Source organism: Apus apus, chromosome 6, assembly GCF_020740795.1.
Source record: "Apus apus isolate bApuApu2 chromosome 6, bApuApu2.pri.cur, whole genome shotgun sequence".
NCBI lineage: Eukaryota > Metazoa > Chordata > Aves > Apodiformes > Apodidae > Apus > Apus apus.
Genome location: NC_067287.1, coordinates 22,508,926 through 22,530,247, shown reverse-complemented (window position 1 = coordinate 22,530,247; position 21,322 = coordinate 22,508,926). Strand labels below are relative to the sequence as shown.

Sequence of the window (21,322 nt, the reverse complement as noted above, 5' to 3'; positions counted from 1 at the left end):
ATTTTTGTGCGTTGCCATAGCAATGCATGCACTGTATGTGTGTAAAACTGGATATGATGTCTGTGAGTTTGTATGGCAGTGGGGATAGTGTAGGGAGCCCCTATTTACGGATGTGGCTGGTTTCCATACAATGAAACATGAAGTGCTTTTTACAGATTATTTGGATTTAGAAAATGTAGCAGATAAATCTGTTAGCTACAAGGATGTTTTTTAGCTGATTAAAAAGTAATCCCAAAGGTGACAGATTTATTAATCTTTGGGCCTTCTGTGCTTCTCTGTTTTTTTGTGCAGGTTTCTTAGCAAGACCAGACGGAGCTCAGCCTTCCACCATGCCTGTGCCTCCCCCTCCAGCTCCCCCTCCACCCCCAACTCTTGCCTTGGTAAGTTTTACAGGAGGTAAACATACGAGATATATACTGTCCTTTGTTGCTTATTGTATTGAAAAGGACATCCGTGATTTTGGGGGAAAGCTCTCTGACATTTTATTTATGGCTAATGATGGATCCTGCAAGAGGGACTGTTACTTCCACTCCCTTTCAGTGTCCATGTGGCTGTGACTAGCCACATTGACTCTCTGTCCTCATCTCCCTCACACACTAGTGGTTTGGTCTTGTGTAGGGATCCTGGGCAGAGAGGCACAGCTCCCCAACAGGTTGTCTAAGGGTAACTGAAGTCTTGCTCTCCCATGTCCAGACACATACTCCCACCTTCTCCTTTGTTATATTCTGGTACTTACATAACCCAAGCTGGAAAAAATAATTCCTATTTCTTAAATGTGGTGAAGATAGTTCTTAGCATAGCTCTCTCAACCTGCCTGTGGTAGCAGATTACAGGATCCAGTGCTGGCACAGTGTAGTGGATGACAATGTATCAGACCTGATTTAAATGAGCCTAAGCTGGAATTGTGCTGTTTGCCCTCCAACAGGCATTCACCCACTTACAGGGAAGAAAAGGCTTCTTGAAATGCTGTTGTAAAGTACTCGTATTTTCGTTGCAAAACCCTGGCCAGTTACACGGGTGTTGCTGAAGTGTCTTTCCCTCTTTTTCCACCACAAGGAAGACAGATTCTGTGCCCTCCCTGGCGACTTTCACCACCTTTCAGGAAATTGCCATAACACTGCTCCAATAACTTAGAAAGTTTTTCAGGAATCACCATTTCCTAGAAAAAATAACCATATATACGTGTGTGTCCCCACAAATGTACATTTGTGTTTATTGTTTTGGTTCTTCCTTGAAAACAGTCACCAAAACATAACAGAAAAGCAAGGATCATTGAAACAAACCACCGCATCTTAAGTTTTTATTGGGTCAATTTGAAGAGCTCTATATTGATGAAGTGGTGATAGCCATTTTGAATTATTTCTATCAAAACTAAAATAGTAAATAAAATTCCACCTATCTTCTCATTTATCCAGAATTTGTACATCAGGAGTTTTCAGTACAACTTTCATATTATGTGCGCAGTCTGTACTTGTTCAGTCTCCAAACCAGCAATTTGCCACAGATGTCCCTTGTCTTTAAAAAAAAAAAAAAAAGAGAGAGAGAGAGACTTTAAATCTTGAGTTAAAAAATAGGAATTCACATACAAGTGTGGGTTAGAGTAGCAGCAGTGTTTGAGGCCTCGAGTTAGGAGCAAGGGCAGCTACCTGTAACATGGTTCATTCAACCCGACGCAGCGCGGTACCTGCACTGGTGCCGTTAGAACAGAAATTGAGGTTTCGGGTAACTACCACAATTGAGCAGAACTTTGTAGCTAGAAGTTGGTTCATTTTGTCTCCTCATTTTTTATTTTATTTTGCAGGCAAATACTGAAAAGCCATCCCTGAGCAGGTCAGAACAAGCAGGGCGAAATGCTCTATTATCTGATATTACCAAAGGAAAAAAGCTGAAGAAGACTGTTACTAATGACAGAAGTGCTCCGATTCTAGACAGTAAGTGTGACTCTGCACGTTGGAGTTTCTGTATACATGGATGGTTCTACATGTCTGAATGCAGAAAATTATTTTATGTATCACCAAATTAACTGTCAGAAGTAGGTAAAATGAAATGCTAAAAAGTTGGTATATATAAATTATTTTCATCATGGATTAAGTCAGCTGAGAAATCAAGTACTGCTTATGAAATGCGAGTGATAATTTGTTTGCTTACTCCCATAAAGCTTTCTCATTTGCTTCAATCTGAAAACTATGCAAACCCTTCTAGGAACTCTGCTGAGGAGCTGTGGCAGATCAGACAAAGTTAGGACTGAGGAGAGCACAGGAAAACAGTGGAATTTCAGACTCCACTTTTGCATAAAGTGCAGCAAAATAAATGCACCCCTGGCATGACCCCATCGGCTTGTTGATGACCCCAGTACCACTCAAAGCAAAACCAGAGCCAGGACCACAGCTCCACCTGGGTGTCACTCTGCTGTGGCTGCTCTGCTACTCCTGGAGTGACTCAGGGCTGTGATCTTTTTAGCTAAGCCTTGTTGCCCAGCCTGCCCGGGTCATGCTCTGGCACAAGGCAGCAGCTCCATTTATCTGAATGGAGACAAGGTCTCCATCCAGCTGCGCTGCTGTGGTGTCTCACTGTACATCTCAGCAGGAACTGCCCATGTAGCAAAAGTATTGGAAAGGTAGAGCAGAAACAGCAGAAGAGTGAGGAACAAGGGCCTGCTGCATTGGAGGAACAACAGCATTTATTGCCAAGGGAGACAAGGCGCTTCTGCAGACTGATAAGCAAATGTGATACAACCCTGTCCAGGTCTGGCCATGCAATTAAAGGCTGGACTGTGGTAGGAAGATGATAAGGAAAGAAGGAAATGCCTAAAGGAGTGTGATCAAGTAAGAATAATTTTTTAAAAAATAAATTTAAAAAAAAATAGACATGGTCCTGCAGTTAGCCAGGTATTTAGCTTTTAAACATTTGAGTATTATCTCTGAAAGCAAAGTTATACATTCTAGGTATTGTAATGAGCTATTAAGGGGATTAAAGAAGAAGTAAACAGTAAGATTAAAATGATGTGGCCTATTATCTTGTTCACATGAATTAACAAAACATGATGAAAGACTAAACCATAGTAGCAGCATTTCTCCAGAGGTTCACACCCTATGTGAGTCAGAGCTGAACTGAGCTAACATGCTTAAGAGGAGAAGGATGATGTGAAACATTCACCTGTGTATACATTCTTCCTCCTTTTTTTGTGGGTGGGATTATTTGAAGTGCTTTTCATCCACAGGTTTTAATTACTTTAAAGTCAGTGAAACTTTTAGCCACTCAAGCCATTGATCTTCAGCCGTTGATCTTCTGAGAGCTGATCTCCACAGATATCCCAACCTCTGGGCCTGCTCATTTTGCAGTGATGCTCTGAATAGGGCTCTTCCCTGTATTTGTGGTTGTGGAAACACTTTTAGTATCTCACTGTTGTCACAGCAGAAATACTGACATTAGGGAGAAATGGAGAGGAAAAGGGCTGATCAAATAATTCACGCCTACTGTAAAAATTAGCAGCTAATGATCCTGTCACTGTATTCCTGGACCTACGGGAAAGTAATTGGAAATTAAATATCCTTTCCCACTAGGCTTTGTTTAAATAAGTAGATGTGGTGCAACCACATCAATAGTGACAGAGGTTTGTGCATTCCCAGAAGTGATCACCAGAGACACCTCCAAAAGGAAGGATACCTCTGTTTTCTTCCTTCCCTTCTTCCTCATTTGCTGTGAGATTGTCCTGTCTCTCGTTTGCTTGTGGAGAAGTGGAGAAGGGTAAGAAAGCAAGGGTATGAAGAAATGGGAAGCAGCTACAAGACGCTAACAAAGACATCGTGATATTTTCAGAGGTCCTATCCATGATCAGTTCCAAATTCTCCATAGTTACTGTTTCTCTGCTTTCCAGTCAAGAGCAGACTAAAGGAAAGCGATGGCTTAATGAAACACAGTGGTTATGTTTCTTGCACCATCCCTTTCACAGTGCAATATTGGTAGTGGCGGTAGATGTGATGTTTGAACTTGAACAAGGACTTGTGTTTTTTGAAAGCTTGTCCATTTTTCCCCAGTTACAAGTGTTGCTCTAATGAAAAACATGGCTTTGCAGGATCAGTCTCTCTTCTCTGCCTAATATGGGGAATGTTTTTCCCAACAGAACCCAAAGGACCTGGTGGAGGCGGCGGCAGTGGCTTTGGAGGAGGTGGTGGCGGCGGTGGTGGTGGTGGTGGCAGCTTTGGTGGTGGTGGCCCACCTGGCCTTGGAGGCCTTTTCCAAGCAGGAATGCCAAAGCTAAGATCTGCTGCGAGTCGAGATGCTGGTAAGAAAGACCTTGCAGTTTCAGTGTGAAAAAGTAAATGACATTGCTTAAAACCTTTACAGCATGGCAATAATTTACCTGCTGGGATTGGAAGTGTCTTTAAATATCTTAGGCTCTTAGGAAATGTAATTTTCAGGTTGAATCTTGTTTTAGTCTTAATACTACGTTTTATGAGGGAGAAGTAAGACTTGTCTTTACAGCCATCCTACTAGTTATTGATGAAAACTGATCTTGGCAGTGTTGAATTGCTCCCTGCACAGTATGGTCAGACCAGGTCCTGCCTTAGCTGTGGGTGTGCAGGAGCAGAGGGGAGCACAAGAGGATTCCAGGTTAATTCTCCCTTGTGCACCAGGGAAAAGGATCTACTTTCCAAATGGAAAGTACATCTGTGTCAGCTCCACAACAGCATAATTTACCACTGAGGGAGTGCATGAGGCATGCCAGCTGGCTGGTACGCACGCTGCAGCTGGAGGCTTCTCTGGGGCATGCACTGTATTCTTCTGGCTGGCAAAACAGCTGTCCAAGGCCTCATGCCCTTTGAAAAATAAAAGGAGATCTGGGGCCACTGTGTTTTGTAAGGGTAAGGATGTAGGATTTTACACTTGTAGAAAGAGGATTGGCCAACAGGGATTATAGGGTGTTAAGAACCTTCCTTACAGACAAATGTAAGTTTTCAGCACATGTGTACAGAACAGTCCCACAGAGCTGGTATTTTGTATTGTGTCACAGTCTATTTTGGGAACTTGTATTAATACAAAAGTTCCTGGCATTACAGAACAGTGCTTCTCCAACTGTATGACTGGCTGCCTTCTTCCTGACAGCCACAAGTACAGCCTTAGGTAACAGCTACAAGAAAGGGCCAAAAAGAGCCTTTTACAGGACTGTTATTGTTGGGTATCATTTAAAAGCTAAAATTTCTTTGCTGTCAGGTTATGGTCTCCAATATTGTTTCTCCATTTCTTCTCCCCCCCTCCCTGCGCTGTTCCTTGCTACGCGAGGGCTGCACGCGTTGTGTTGCCACGCTGGGCCGTCTCAGCCGCCCCTCGAATAAGCGTTACGGGGCCGTCACCCGCTACTCCGGAGCGGTTCCCCGGTGCTACCAGCACTGTTGCTTCCTGCCGCAGGGGACGAGCCCTCAGGCTTGCGAGCCCCGTGCCGGGCTGGCCCCCGGAGCGTTTTCCGTGAGCAGACGGCCGGGCGAAGTGCCCGAGCGATGGTCGCTGATGCCCTCCCTCCCTCTCTCTCTCTCTCTCCCCTGTGTCCGCAGATGCCGGGGCCGCCCGCCCGCCCGCCCTGCCGCCCGGAGGCCGCTCCGCAGCCCCCAAGCCCTTCTCTCCGCCGAGCGGCCCGCCGCGCTTCCCGGGGTCGCCCTCGGGGCCGAGGACCGCTGCTCCCGAGCCGCAGAGGAGCCGCATGCCGCCGCCGCCCCGGCCCGACGCCGGCTCCAGGCCCGAGGCCGTGCCGCCCCCGGTGCCCAGCACGCCCCGGCCGATCGCCTCCAGCCTGCACAGCAGGGGCTCGCCGCCGGTGCCGAGCGTGAGCCGGCAGCCCAGCCTGGGGCCGTCGCCCCCGCCCTTCCCGGGCAGCCGGAGCGGGGGGCCAGCGGGGCCCATCCGGCAGCCCGGCCCCAGCGCCTCGCCCGCCTTCTCGGGCCGGCCGCCGCTGCCGCCCACCCCGGGCCGGCCGGTGGAGGACAAGCCGCCGCCCCCGCCGCCCCCCGCCGGGCACCGGCCGCCCTCGGTCCGGGAGGCGGCCCTGCCCCCGCCGCCGCCGCAGAACAGCAAGCCGCCCGTGCCCTCCGCCCCCCGGCCCGCCCTGGGCGCCCCGGCGCCCCCGCCGCCCCCCAGCAGGCCGGGGCCGCCCTCTGTCCCTCCCGTCCCCGGCGGCAGCGACGAGATGCCGCGGCTGCCCCAGAGGAATATCTCGCTGGGGTCTTCGCCGGCGGCTGGCGGCTCGGGGGGCCGCTCCGGACCCCTGCCCCCCCCGCCCAGCGAGAGGCCCCCGCCGCCAGTCAGAGACCCCCCCAGTCGCTCAGGTAGGGAGCCCGGGGCTGCGAGTCTTGAGCTTGCCGGGGGTGGGCGAGATGGGCGTGCTGGGATGAGGGGACCATTCTTTCTGGAAAGGGGGAATTCTCCGTTTGCCCGACGGTGGCATTGGCCGTGCTCCTTGCAGCGAAACCCAGCGTCTTAGCCCGCCCTGCCCCGATGCGGGCGCTGCCCCCGCCGCAGCAGCGCGGCGCGGCTGGGCCGTCCTGGCGGCCACGGGTGGTGCGGGAGCAGGGGTGGTGCGGGGCAGCGCCTCGACCCTGTCCTGCTGCCGGGAATGCTGCTGCTCCGCCTGGGAAGCAAACCCTGCTGCTGGGCACCAGGGGTGCTGCCGCTGGAAATTAGGGTTTGTGGGAACCACGGTGGCTTATGGAAAGTCCCGGTGCATGACCAGCCTGCTCATGTGTACTTACGCAGGTCTCAGCATCTTTCACTGTAACTTCAGTTATTAAAAATGGTTGTAAACAGAGGGTATCCCCATTACGCTCTGTGACGCAAAGAAGCTGTGTTATCTAGCTTCTGATAGCATTTGCCTGAGTCAACCAGTGCAAGTTAATGATGGCGTTCAGGTTTGCTGAACCTGACCTTCTACGTGTTGGGAGACACGAACACTTACAGCTAAATACAAATTATTTTAATAAAAGACCTAGCCAATAATTGTTAAATATAGTGGCAGTTGTTAGAGAGTGACTAACTGTTGTGACTATGTGCAGTTTTCAAAGGAGACTAGAAATAGAATTGTCTCCTTTGTATCACAACATACTTTGTCCTCTGTGACTATTGTTAATAACTTTTAAAAATTGCCCTGTGTGACTTAGTTCTCTTGATACCTGATGGTTCTCCCTTTGAGTTGAGAGAATTTAGGCACAAACAGACGAGCCCTGTAACATAAGGAAAGAAGCAGCATTGCACAGAAGGCAACACTGGGAAGCTCCATGGTGTTGCTTTTCATTTAATCCTTGGAATAAAAATTTGGAATAATCTCAAACCCACCCAGTCCTAGACACTAGAGATGAAGATCATGGGAGGTCCCACAGGTGACAGCCGTCTGTGTTGCTTTCCAGCTTCTTGAACCAGCCTGGATCTCCTGCAGCACAGCACCTGCAGCAGCTGTGCAGCTCCAGAAAGCAGTTGCCCCAGAACTGTGCTTTGTGGAGCTGTGTCGCAAGCTGGTTGCCAGCCCTAAGGGTGGCACAATGCCAGCCCAGTCTGCAGTAAAGAGATAGAGAATTCTTGTCACATTTGACTGGGAGCACGGATCAAAGTTGCAGAGAGCATCTGCAATTATTCAAATGCTTCAAGAGCTTCTTCCATGATGGCTGCTGCTTCCACCAGTACTTTCCTGGTTGGATCTTTTCTGAGGCAAATTGGCACTACCTTTCTGCTGGCTTAATAAGCAGAAGGAAGGTGTAGCAATAAATTATAAACGTAAATACTCCTGTTCTGCAGCCTGTCAATATAGATGATGGGATTTAGGTAGGTCGAGAGAGAGAGCAAGCAAAACTATTTTGAAAGTTGCTAAATGGTTCTTATTCTTAGAAGCCATTCACTGAAGGCAAACTAAAAAGAGGAGAAAGAAAAAAGAAAAAAACCCCACCAAGTACAGTGTGTTTCCTGAGGCATGTTTCAACGCTTATTGCTGGAGACTTAATACCTGCTGCTGTCTTTTTCCAAATGTACATCTGTAGCTAGATTTCATCAGGACAAGGAAGCATTTCATAAAAATTAACATAATTGTCAGTTGCCCAACTGTGCCAAACAGAGGTAGTGAGACTTTTGAACACGTGTAGCCCTCCCCACCCTCTCCTTTGTCTCCTTATGTCATAACTATGGGTTCCTCTCTCCCTGGCAACAGCAGCTTTCTTGCCTTTATTTTCTGGCTCCTCTGGGAGAATGGCCCTTCCCTTGCCCTCAGGACAGCCCTGGTCCTGTGTTACGTGGGCTGTGCCTTTGTATTTGCCCTGTTGCGTCATTACACCAGTTACTCAGATACACAGACACTGGAAATGCCAGTCTACGTGTGAGGTCTGTTTCTAGTTTAGCAGGAGGTGGATATGCTCCAACTACTGAAAAATCTGGTGTGCAGCACATGTATTTATAAATATAAGTATGTTTATATTTATTAGCAAGCTGATGCTATGCTGCTTTACTGCTGCCCTTCCTGGGCTGAATTCTCCTGTGTGCCTACACAGACTCTGGCTGTGACACTCAGAGGGGACCACCCCTATGGATGGAGGGCCTTTGAGGGCAGCAGAGCTCTTCTGCTACATGTCCTCTTGCCTTGTAAAGGTACATGGAAAGGAAATGTACTATGGTTTGGACCACCACAGTACCCTGAATTCCATTTTTAATTTGTGCTCGTTGTGGTCAATGTATTTAGAGTGGTTTAAAAGTGACTGCAAGGACCAGTACCTTTCCAGAGACTTCTTGTAGCTGAGGGACATGGGAATACGAGCATTGACATGTGTTTATGCTTAGACATACTCTGCTTTCCTGATATCTACTTGTCAAATTGGCACCAACTCCCTAGAGAACCCTGGAGAGCAGGGAATTGGGTGCTGAGGGTGGTTCCTCCTTGGGGCTGAGGGTCCTAAGACCACCTGCTCTGGTTAGTTAGCAGGAGGCCATGGGCTGCAGGCAGGGGCTTCTCTCTGGCAGAATAACCCCTGGTGCAAACGGTGTGTGTGTGCTTGCCTCTTGTCTTGCTGCAGGCCCTCTCCCACCACCTCCTCCCATAAGCAGGAATGGAAGCACTTCAAGGGCTTTGCCTGCTACTCCTCAGCTGCCCTCCCGGCCAGGGCTGGACACCCAGAGAGGTGGACCACGAGTGCCTCTTCCCCCTGACCGGCCGGGCTTGGCAGCGCCGCCACCGCCACCACCGCCTTCATCAGCTGTCAGAAACGGCTTCCAGGATCCAGGGGATGGTAAGCCCTCCCAGTTGCTTGCCTTTGATAGAGACCACGCAGTGGCTTTTGGCCTTAGTGCTGCAAAAAGGGTTTGGGATAGAAGCTTAGTTTCTAGTGCAACCCTTTGATTTCTGGTCAACAACGGTGTCGTTTGGGCCTCTGTTAACCCTGCCAAGTAAGAATGGAGTAAATATGCCATAGAGCAAAACTGCAGAGTTGTCAGTGCAGTCTCCAAAATAACCCTTTGAAAAGTAGCCTGAGTAAAAGAAGTATATTCACTGTGCTTTGCTTTGCTACAATACAGAAATAAGGCTTAAGGGGATTGTTTTGGCTCTAATAGTAATTCAAACCATAGTTACACTAAGACTCTTTAGAAGTCAGAGCTGATGACTTAAAAGCTGAGAAACAGATGAGGAAAGAGATTGTCAGAATGCTGCTGGGAGTGTTGACTAACCCTCCTTTTGCTAGTGTTTATTGAAAAGGTGATGTCCAAGATTGCTGTGTTTTAAGATTTCATCACACTTTTCAATTATTTTCTATTTACAAAGGACAGATAAATCTTTCAGCTAATTATGGGAGGTCAAAACAGGTGTTTGTGACATTTATAAGGTTAGAAAAAGCAAACAGAAAAAAAACAACCTGTAAATCATCCTTTTGAAGCATTTTCAGACACACCAGATAAGGCAGGTGGGTCACAAACATATTTTCTTACACAAGTCATTTGCAAGGTACAGAACCCACAGCTTCTTTGCACGCTGGTTTCTAATTGCAACCATTGGGAGTAAACATAATAAAACTGGATCCCAGCAAATAACCACATGTACAACTGCCTGGCAAAACTTACTCACCTGTTTGTTACATTATGCAATGAAATATAACAGTATTTCAAGAAAGTTAGGATTGCAAAGTCCTGAAGCAACCAAGGAGGAAAATGGCAAAGTTTAAGATAGCCCACACTTTTGTCTTTGGGCCTCCGAATTCAAGTGCAGAACAGGGCTACATAAAGATGCTTTTCCAGTTATTTCAATGAAGAAACTGATCAGCTTGCTTTATTCTTTAGAATCCTGTACACTCAGTAAGTACATCAGTAGGGACACTGTAGGTTCCAACTCATGCATTTTCCCATTGTTGGCATTAGCTACATACAAGTTTCTGTCGTTCTGGCAACGAATTTTCTTTTTTGTGTTTAAAAATTAAAAAAAACCCCACTGCTTACAAGTCATTGTGCTTTTAATGATGCTTTTGAGCTCTGTATGTCATTAAGGTATGAATATCAGAAAATTCCCTGGAACAAAATGCTGTTCTGAATTAGGAGACAGTATGTATTTCTGGTAACATATATGTTTATGTGTGTGTATAAAAAATCAGATCTGTTATACATGGAAGGGAATATAGCACTTATTACAGTGCAATTTCAGCCATTTTCCTGATCTGTGATTTTACATTAAATTGGCTAAGTGATCAATTAAAGTTAGTAAGAATTTTCATTCTCAAACTAACCTAAACATCTTTTTCCCTGATTTCCTAGTGTCTCAGTATTGCTGGTTCAATACTCAGCAATCTAAATATCTTCAATATAAAATGTATTAACCATTATGTTAACATCAGTTGAATTTCCTAAAGCTATGTCACAAAAATAACAATTGTGTGGGATTTTTTTCAGATGAATGGGAAAGCAGATTTTCTTTTCATCCTATATCCGATTTGCCACCTCCAGAGCCATATGTACCCATGAACAGAAGTTATCCCAGTAAACTAGCAAGAAATGAAAGTAGAGGTAAGTTTTTTCCACCTCTGCCATTGGAATTTCAACCTATCATCCTAAAATACTATGGATGGGGAAGAGAGTGGATCCTAAGGGTTCAAAACTTCTCAGACTTTACAGCCTGGTCACCCTTCCCCACCGCAAAGAAAAAGCTAAATGCAGGTTCACAGGCAGAAGTTCTCTTAAACTTGTATTAGAGGAGGGGAATGGTTTGGTTTTTAAGTTGGAACATGCGTTGTAAGAGACCACCTATGCCGTTATATTCAGCCCCCTTCTGCTACAGGCAGCCAGACCCACAAAATCCCCTAGGACTTCCTTCTCATTATCTGTCTAAATTCATGCACAGCTCATTTATTCTTATGCCATCATGATCCTTGAGTTTAATTATCCTCCCTCCTTGGTGTGTTATACCCCTAATATTTTTTAAGACAACAGTCATATCCTCCTCTCAGCTTTTGTTTTGCTGGGCTTAGTAAATCAGGATGTTCTACACTCTGCTTCCAAGTATGTTCTGTGATCAGGGTTGCTTCTGTATACGTTTAAGTTTGATTTTGTCTTTTCAATCAGTATTACATGCCATTCCAATTCAGGTCTCAACCATGTCTGCTACAGCAGCATAAATGTTTCCTGCCGTCATTAGTGGTATTTTGCCCAATACACCCAAGGATCAATTTACTTCTTTCACAACTAGTGACACTGGTGGCTCATAGTTATGCTTTAATCATCAGTATGCTCAGATGTTTCTCCCTCTCTCCTGTTTCCAAATGATGAGGTTTTGTTTGGGGCAGAAAATCCTTCTAGTCTCTGACCCTTCACTTTGCCTGGTTAGCTTTCATCCCATTTGCGTTACTCCACAAGGAAAGGCAAATAAATACATGCATTTTTTATATTTCTTTTCATGAGTTTGCAAGTAAAATCTTCATATAGATAAAAACATGAAGGGCTTTGGAATGTTACTGTACTTAGAGTTTGCCAATTCCATTGAAATTTGCATGGGTTGCCAGTAGCACCGAGAAGGGATGTGTATGCATTGAATAGTCAGGCTAACAAGAGCTACTAATCTGTTTTGAGAAGGGGCCAAAGGACTAAAATACATATGCTTTCCAGACATTTGGGCATAGGGTTAGTTAAAAACTTCTTTTTTTAGCAGTTTGAAGTTCTGATGTTGTTTAATAAACTAGCAAGAAACTCTACAACGATTTTTTTAGTAAAATGGCTGGGCAAGAAAATTAGTAGATCTTCACCAGTTGCTGAGTTAAAGGCTTGGATTTAAACTCCCATTTTAAAAAGAAACAAGGAAGAGTAACAATAAAACCTTTCTTTCTCTTTTAGGTGGTTCTGGCAGAAAAGAGAGAGGTGTCCCCCCGCTTCCGCCTATACCAAGGTGAAATGGATTCTGGCCCATCTTCGGGCAACACCTGTTTTCAAGTTTCCTTCGAGTCAGCTCTCCTGTCTACATCATTGGAAAGTTGTCTGTTTTGCTTTATTTCCACTTTTGGCTGTCAGCTGGAACAAACTTCAGTCTCTATTACAGAAGTAATAGATGCAGCTTATGAACTATCGTTGCTCAAAGCTATACATTTTATTTGCTTATGCTGCAGGCTGTCATGAAAGACGTTTTGTGGACCATACACAACATACGTGCATCATGTGTCCAGCTCTGTCCCCTCGAGAGCTCCACAGGAGGTCTGGCTTTGAATATAATGAGAGCTGGACAAAGCTGTTTGATTCACTTTGGGTACAGTGGCTGTACTATTTGAATGACGAAGTACAATCTATTTTCTGTTTAAAAAAACAGTTGCTGGGGAAAACCATGTAGCAAAGAGTCCCCTGGATCCTTCTGTGCATGTCTAACTTGGCCCATCTGCTTCTGCAAGCTATAGACCTACTACACGGTGACCAAGAGTTCATCCTAAGCCTTTTCACTTCAGCTTAGCCAAGCAAATCTTATTTTACACAATAGATAGAACATCCTGCCTCAAGGATGCAGTATGTCTGGCCTTGTTTTTAACTGTGGAGAATCTTCCAAAGAAAAGCACAAGTGAAAAATTCAGCAGCATAATTTTTATATCTTTTTTTTATCCATCTTCCCTTTTTAATATAGTGTTATGCGTGTAGTACCTAATTCTTTCCTACTCTGATGTGGACCAACCTACAGTCATCAGTGTCCTGGGTTATTGTCATGCCCTCTGCCTGAGACTACATGCCAAGACTCCTCAGAATTGGTCTTGGTGCAAATGCAGCAGTTACTGTAGCTGCAGGCTCCTCCTGTGAGGCATTGCTGACACCAGTGCTTCCCAGCCTGCTTTGCAGTTGGTTTCTTAGGTACAATTAAATGATAGGTTTGACTTCCTGGGGCTTAGGTGACAAGTCTCAGAGAGAGTGTTTTTGACTTGTGTTACAGTAGAGCAGCTGAGGTAAAAATGTGTAAGTGAAAACCCTTTGATGTAGCAAAGGAGGTCTGGGGTTTTTGTGTTCAAGTGGGAGCATCAGCTCCAGACTTTGCTGTTTGCACTGGTTCAAGAGAAATGGGAAGATTTGGCCTTCTGAGTTTACCATGAAGCCTGTCCCTTCAAACTTTGCTGAAAGGAGTCTCTGCAGAGAGCTGCAAGGCTTACATTAATAGAATAGAGTGTGAAGTATCCTAACATTGTGACAATTGATTAATATGTTTAATTGCTTTTTAATTTTTTGTGTGAGAAAAGAGTTTATTGTATGAGCACATTCTACAAATGTATCTTAGCACATACAAAATGCTATTGGAAGTTAGAGAAAGATTATAATTCTGAATTTGAAATATTGCTGAATGATAGCTCTTTGCTAATTGAACTTTTGAAGGTTAGCTTTGAAAAATACCTCTTCTGTTTCTCCAACAATTTCTGTTTCTTTAATGTCCTCCTTGGGATCCCTACCAAGCCTGTATCAGCAGCACTGCTCAAAAAAAAAAAAAAAAAAAAAAAAAGAAGTTGTGTAGGTTAAGAAAATGTTTTCCTAGCATGTGGCTACAATTAGGTCAGTCTTTCAAAATCCAGAGAATTTAGCCAAAGAGAGTCTGGACCCCACTGAAGTGTTTGTGTGTTTTTGCTCTGTCAGTGGGCGGGGCAGACCCCCTTCCTGCCCCACAGCCGAGGCAGTCACCATGAAGGGGATGAGACAGAGTTGAATTTGGCCAGATCAAATTTAATTTGGCCTTTTCAGTGTTTGTTTACAAAATCTTGTTAGCTGTGATAGCATTTGATTTTGTACCTTTTTTTTTTTTTTTACATTTTTATATCTAATGACCTATTTTAAGTTACTATTTATGGTCTTGAACCTGCAATCAAGTGCGCAGGCGCAGGGATGTAACTACATCTAATTGCAGGATCGTGGCTGTAAGAGTTTCTTAAACAGATGTTAGTGGGACCTCCATGTGACAGGTGCACCTTGGGATCAAACCTAGAGCAATACTGAATTTGTATATGTATTTTATGGATGTCATTTAAACATATGCACTATACAAAGTGCCTCTCTCTTTGAGATATTATTATGTGAATAGAAGTCCAAATAAGATTTTTAGGATAATAACTTAAACGATAAATTATTGTATTCATGTTATTAAACTAAAGCACTTAAAACTTTCTAAGGAACAACATTTTTAATTTAAGAATACAACATTTTCAGTACCTTGACCTGCCAAATCTTTATTAATAGCCAATAACTATGCAATCAAAAGAAAAAAAAAAAAACCCTCCATAAACTATACCTTTTTTTGTAACTTACCTTCTTCCAGAAGGACTGTTTTACTTCAAGTGACTCAATGAAAACGCTGCACATTGTTCTGCCAGCTCTCTGCATCATTAAAAATATAATGTATTTGAACTTTTGAGCAAGGTTTTCTGACCAGAAATTCTGGACCACTACCAAAGACTTGGCAAACCAGCTTCTCTCTCACTTTGAAATGTGCTGTGTAAAAGGCCCTCAGTCAACAAGCCAAGAAACCTGAGCTGCTTGGATTTAGCACTTCTTTGTACTATAGAAACCTCTTCAGAATGGATGTTTGGCATATATGTAAAATAGCTTAAGAATGCAGAAAGAGGTATTTTTTCACCTAGCAACAGCTTTACTATTTATATCTTTTGCTATAAAAGTCCCTAGATATATCCCAGAACAGTGCAGCATCTTATCATTCAATAATAGTGCTTCATGTATCAGTAGCTAATGACAATATGATCAGTATTAAAGTATTTATTTCACTATGAAGTGTCAAAAAAGAAGAATGCAAAGCCTTTTGAATCAGTGGTGCCTTATGACTTTTTTTAGTCAACTTTTCTGTGTCTCACAAGAAAAATTTAGTAGGTGTTGTTCTTCCCAGACCTGATGTAAATAGTGCCAACAGTAGCATTCTGCAGTGGTTGAGCCAGTTCCTGCTGTTGCAATGTGCTCAGCCTGCTAACTTCATTGAGCTCAGTGCATGGAGACACTATTAGATCAGTCTTCAGGTGAATTGCAGGTGGGCACTGGCTAACCTCGCAATCAGTTGTTGGTATTGCTCTGGAAATGTAACCCTTTCCTAAAACCAGTGTCTCATGCTGCTGTCCATCCAGCCCCAGCTGACTTCAGTGTGGTTGCATAGGTTATGAGAGGACTAAATTTGATTCACTGCTTGCATATGAGATTTAGTGAGTTTGTTTCCATGGCATTGTATTATAATCCGTCACACCTCAAACTATCTTTTTATGTCATCATTAAGACTTACAGTGTGTGACAATGGCCACAGATGCTAATTTTGTTTAATTCAAGTCTGAAAATAAAATGGGAGTAACTTTTGTACCATGTGACAATAATTTTTGCTCAATATTTTTGGAAGAAAAACACATGTTATGTCTGTTAGCAATTTCTGCACCAACCATGGGGAGAAGAGGTCACAGTGGTTAATGTTCAGAATTGTTAAAGGAAACACAGCTTGTGATTGAGGAAGCCTGTATTTCTGTAAATGAACTACTGCTTAAATAAGGTTGCAAAATTTTTGTTTAGAAGCAAACATTTCCCAACAGTAAAAGAATCCTAAGAACAATTTAATTTTTTTTATTTTTTGCTGCAAGACTGAACTGTTAAAAGGTTCCTTAAATTGTCACTTAAAAAACTGGGTGGTAGTTTCTTCTTGCAGTAACAGCTGTTCACATGTCACTTGTAGAAGTAGGTCTGTGTTGGAGCAGAGGATGAAGGAACTAGACTGCTATCTTGCTTCACGATATTGTAACACAACAATTTTCTGTGCAAAAGTGTGCAAATAGAAAGGATACTTTTTGGCTTGAAAGCAAATGAGTTGAATGATCAAACTGGGATTATTTCAAGTTGAACGTCAAATGTCAAGAGACCTAGAGAGGGCCCCTCAGCCACAGGACACTGGAAAGGAGTGCTCATGAAGATACAGACCCATTGGCTGGGTATTGCTATCAATACTAGAGTACAAATCACAATGTATAATGTGAATGTATGTAATACCACAGCACAACAGGGTGAGCACCATTGTCTCACGGGTGCAAACAACCTGTTTTAGCGGTACATTGACTGTATAATATATATTTTATTAACTTTAATTTTTCAAATGGTGTTCACCAGAAAAGAAGGAGAATCTCTTACCTAAGATGTTTGTTAACACATTAAATGTGGCTAGTTCATGGAATGATTCTGTATGTACTTTAGGAGAAAACGGGAATCTTTTAGCCTCTAAGGTGGAAGTGTATGGACCATCCAATTAAAACGTAAACCTGGAGCACTAACAAAAAGGGGAGCATTGGAGTTACTCAGCAGAAGCAGGGCATGTGTGTTTGTTCTCAGTGAGTATGCAGCAGGTAGGTGGGCAGACTAAAAGAAAAAAATGGAAACAGTGTGTCTTGAAAAAGGGAGTAGCCCTTCAGTAGGTTGCCATTTTGAAATACAGTTTGTCTGTGATAAATGTTCTGTAGTGTAAACTAATAATGCATGCAAAGGAAGACCTCTAAATGTGGACTTCCAAAGCCACACAAGACTATGAAAGAGAGAGAAACATAAAACATAGGCTGAGCAGAAAGTAACATATTTTTATCAGATGCTTAAAGTTTGAGCTTTTTATAAAATATTATTCTATTTCTGTGAATATTTTTCTGCTTAACATTTATTTTGTATGTGATTTTGTTCTTATTTTTCTGTCCTATGCCAAATAAATTTTACTTTTATTTAATTGGTGATCCAGACTCTTACATGGAGAACAATGACAGTTGCTTCCGTGACAGAAACACATCAGCTTTAGCAGGAGTGTGACAGTGAGCCTGGAGGGAGCTGGGGCAGATTGCTCTCCTCCCCTCCTGCCTGCCGTGGCACAGCAGCGCAGTGCTAATGCTCAGAGAACTTTGGATCTCCCTACAGTAAAGATTAGACACGTGCAGATAAGGGGAAATAGTGGGGGTAGTTTAGGCTAGAGAATGATTGAAAATCTGTGGTCAGCGATTCTGTACTTGTAGCTGCCCATGGTGTGAGCTGTGGGCAGTGGCTCTTGGCAAGGCCAGCTAGGCACTTGCCTTGGGGAGGTGACATGGAAAATCATTCTAGTCAAGCACTTATTTTTGTTCCTCTTATCTCCATTCACTAGGCAGAAGACTGCTGGAGAATATCAAAGGAATGAAACCCCCTGTTCTTGGTCTTGGATGTTAACCTTTTCAGATACCTTGGACCAGATTCATCACAGAAAAGCCCTTTGATAAAAGTCCAAAGGAGGCTCAAATTCAGGCTGCACTTCCAGCTTCTCCTCAGAAATTCGAAAGGTCATTTAAAGCCCTGAGCTAAAAAGCTCTGTGTTGTAACTCATCTATCTTGCAAAGACTTAAGCAGCAGATTTATGCTTACACAGATGGTGGATCTTTTGGTGTCCGTGGGAACTGCTTGTTGATACTTCTATTTTACAGACTGACTGAGACAGGGACCTCAGCTTCCTTAAAAGGCCACAGACACCCATGGCTCAGATGAAATCTAGAAGCCCACTGATCCCAGTGTCTGGGGTTTATTAATAGAAGAGCCATGACAGAGGGTGGAAGCTGGGAGTTTGTGAGCTGTAAAGGAGCCTGCTCCACAGGCTGAGAGGTCTTTGTTTGCAGACCTTAGTGGCAGTAGCCTTGAACCAGGGCTCAGGGGTATGTATCTTATGATCAGCTAGTAGGAGTGCCTCGCTCACATTTTACCAAAGGAAACACAGTTCTTTCTGGTTTTCAATAAGTTAAATGTCTTACTTGACTTTAGGAAGAGGGAACTGAACTGAGCATGCTGTGACCTAGTTGTAACCACAACATTGTCCTTCCATTTAACTCAGAAAATGCTGTTGCTTTAAAATAAACCCACAGACTACACTGTAAAAGAGTTCTGACTACTCCTTGCAGTTACAGGAAGGCTCATGTGTTGCATGCAGCACACACAGAAATATCCAGCTCCTTTGATCATGGTTCTACTATTTCCAATGACTTTCCTGCCTTGTATGCACAGGCTGCTCCCTTCTGCCCTCTTACCTAGTCTGACTCCGTTTCTCATTGAAAATAGTAAATTGGTCCTAGACAATTGCCCGTTTGGGGGGCTAAGTATTGGCCCATATGTTCCTGTAAAACAATGAATGTATGATTTAGTTTAACAAAGTAGGATAAGAGTCTTCAGGATTTGTTTTTTCTCTGGCTAACAAGAAGTTTCATGACCAAAGCATCTTATGGTTCTTCGAAAATTACCCAAATAGTAACATGAAGTAAACTTGATTCCAAGTTTTATTTTCTGATACAGTCTCGGAGTTCCTAGACATTTTATTTTATACATAAGGAAACTGTGTGGTTTACACTTTTAAAAGAACTCACCCTTTTCCTTTGCAATCCTCCTAAAAAGTTCAGACTTACTTTTCCAAGTTGTGAGAGTTTGGCACATACAGTGGCATGCCAGCTTTAAAAATCAAGTAAGTTCTTTTTCATCAGCAAAAATGTTCCTTCCATGTGCATGAACTCCTGTCTACAAAAAGAGCTGTGCCTGGGCTCCACTCCCCCTTTCAAGTCTATCACAATAAAAATTTTGCAGAGGTCACATGAGGTAACCTTTCCTGTGCTGTCCTGATTGTTATGCCTTTGGAGTATCAGTGCTACTTGGTCTATGTGTGTTTACACAAATACAGACTGCTAATCAAAAACCTTGGTGAAGCAGAAAAGTAAACAGGATGGCTCTCTGTCTCCACACTGTAGGTATTGCAGCAGTGCTGGGAAGAAGAAGCTATTCAAGTAATCCCTGTTGCTATTGTGAGCTAGTAAAAGCCTCTGAACACACAGATTACATCCACTAATGTACAGGCCTTATAAAGACACCTCTGAGCAGAATGATTGTTTCACATTGTGGAATGGATGTAGCAGTTCTTCAGTACTTCACTTGTCTTTCTATAACTCCTGAAAGCATTTCTCTAAGAATTTTTTTCATGCTGCCATAAGTTTCAGAAGTTGCTTATCTCAGGTCTCCCTCCTGTTCATTTTCCTGTGCCTAGGAAATCTCCTAATAAAAGCTTCATTAGTCCAGCCATTTGCATCCTAGCAATTTAAGTGCAGTCTTCTTATGTATCAGACCCATGGTAAACAGCTCTGCCATTACTGAAATGAAGCAAACTGCTTGCTCTCTATCTTACAGCTCCCAAAGGTGGCATCTCAATGGAAAAGAAAATGTCTTAGTTGTGTTAAACTTTTGGTTTCAGTGGTCAAAACTCTATGGGAAAGGCTGCATAAAGAATTCCTTCCATGAGGACGATTTTTATTAAACTGTTAAAAAAAAAAAACAACACACACACAAAAAACAACCCTACTGCTTTGTTCTGCTCTTTCATAGCTGACAAAAACAGGTAGTTAAATGTAAAATTTTTTATACCTAAGGATGTTCATTTCAACATAATGAGGTAGGACACAATCATTTTTAAACAGTAATGATCCTGCACACTTTTGTTATTTCCTGTATTGGCAATCAGGCCCTTAACCTATCTAAAAATTTCAACAGCAGTTCAGATACAGAAATAATCTTGATGGAAGGGTGACCGAAACAAAACTATCTCGATTAAGATACAGACAATAAATTGGGTGGCTGCTGCTAACGCTACCTGTGTCCACCATCAATCTGTCTACTGAACAAAAACATCATTTTAAATAATCACTTCTTCAAACTTAAAACATGTATTTATGGCTTAAGATATACGGTTTCTGCAGAGGCTACATTCAAAATGTAGAATAGAAATTTATCCTGAACACTGTCTATATGATATTGCCAGGCTTTCTACTCCACTTAAAGAGGGCACTTCTCATTTTCATATTTTTTCCTCTGTTGTTACCATTCTTTTTTTCTTCCTCAAACAAATAAGTTATTTTTTCAAGAATGTTTGGGTTTAGCCTACATAAAATACCTTTCTCATTTTGAATACGGGACTGTTCTTGTTTGGGTTTTTTTGCTAGAATATGGCAGAAATCTCTGCCTAAGCGCTTCTAAGGTAAAGCCTGTTAGAGGGGGCCAGGACTGGTTGCTGTTCATCCTTCCTCTCACCAAAACAGGAACCACAGACCGCTCCCTGCAGCCCACACAGGGCTTTAGCACTGTGCAACTCCTGTTTCAAAACCAAAGGGACTGCTTGGGCTGCCTTTTGCATTTACCTGTGTGCAAAATTGTTCAGCTCCAAGCTTGTGCGAGCACTGTACCCGACGTGGTGCAGAACCAAATCCCTTCTGAAAATGTGTTTGTGTTCGCACTAATATGGGAGTTTAGGCAGTTTTTTATCTCACATCCTACCCAGCCTTGAGGTAAGCGTTCATGTATACAGGGCTGTGACAATGAGTCTTTCCTGTCCTTCTCCATTCTGACAGAAAGTTTAGTAAATCCAGAGCTACTGGTGAGCCCTCACAGGCCCTGTTGAGCAGCAGAGCCCATGTGGCTGAAAGCCAAGCCTACTGGTACTTTCTGTGGTGCTCCAAGACTAGCCCTTTCTGCAGACTGCTCAGACCCTTGAGAGCTGGGATTTTCCCCTCCTTATTTAAAATGTAAACTTTTACTTCTGCTATTTGGGCAGGAGCTTGGGTTACTTATGAAACTCGGGGGCCTTTGTTTGAAAACACACAGACACCCTGTTCATTTCCACTAGGGGTGTAGTTCATTCTCCTCAACTGTGCCTGCAGCACTGCTGCTGCCGCTATCGACTGAGGGGCTGGGGTCTTTGCTCCAGATTATTGCTCATTTAAAAACAAAATTCCCACTGTGTGCTTTAAGAAAATGAACACACCCTCTATGCCAGGACCCTTCATTCCTCCCTCCCGTA

At 43.5% G+C, this 21,322-nt stretch overlaps 1 protein-coding gene across 1 annotated transcript in view; it reads left to right on the top strand.

Annotated features, from left to right (window-relative positions):
• WIPF1 (WAS/WASL interacting protein family member 1) overlaps positions 1 to 13,948 on the top strand; it is a 53,867-nt gene extending 39,919 nt beyond the window's left edge. Inside the window, exons 3-9 of the mRNA XM_051624154.1 lie at positions 292 to 380; positions 1,802 to 1,931; positions 4,124 to 4,285; positions 5,553 to 6,320; positions 9,042 to 9,254; positions 10,900 to 11,013; positions 12,334 to 13,948. Of these exons, the coding sequence (XP_051480114.1) occupies positions 330 to 380; positions 1,802 to 1,931; positions 4,124 to 4,285; positions 5,553 to 6,320; positions 9,042 to 9,254; positions 10,900 to 11,013; positions 12,334 to 12,389 (1,494 nt within the window). The 5' untranslated portion in view covers positions 292 to 329 and the 3' untranslated portion in view covers positions 12,390 to 13,948. The remainder of the gene's footprint in view (positions 1 to 291; positions 381 to 1,801; positions 1,932 to 4,123; positions 4,286 to 5,552; positions 6,321 to 9,041; positions 9,255 to 10,899; positions 11,014 to 12,333) is intronic.
• The last annotated feature ends 7,374 nt before the right edge of the window (positions 13,949 to 21,322 follow it).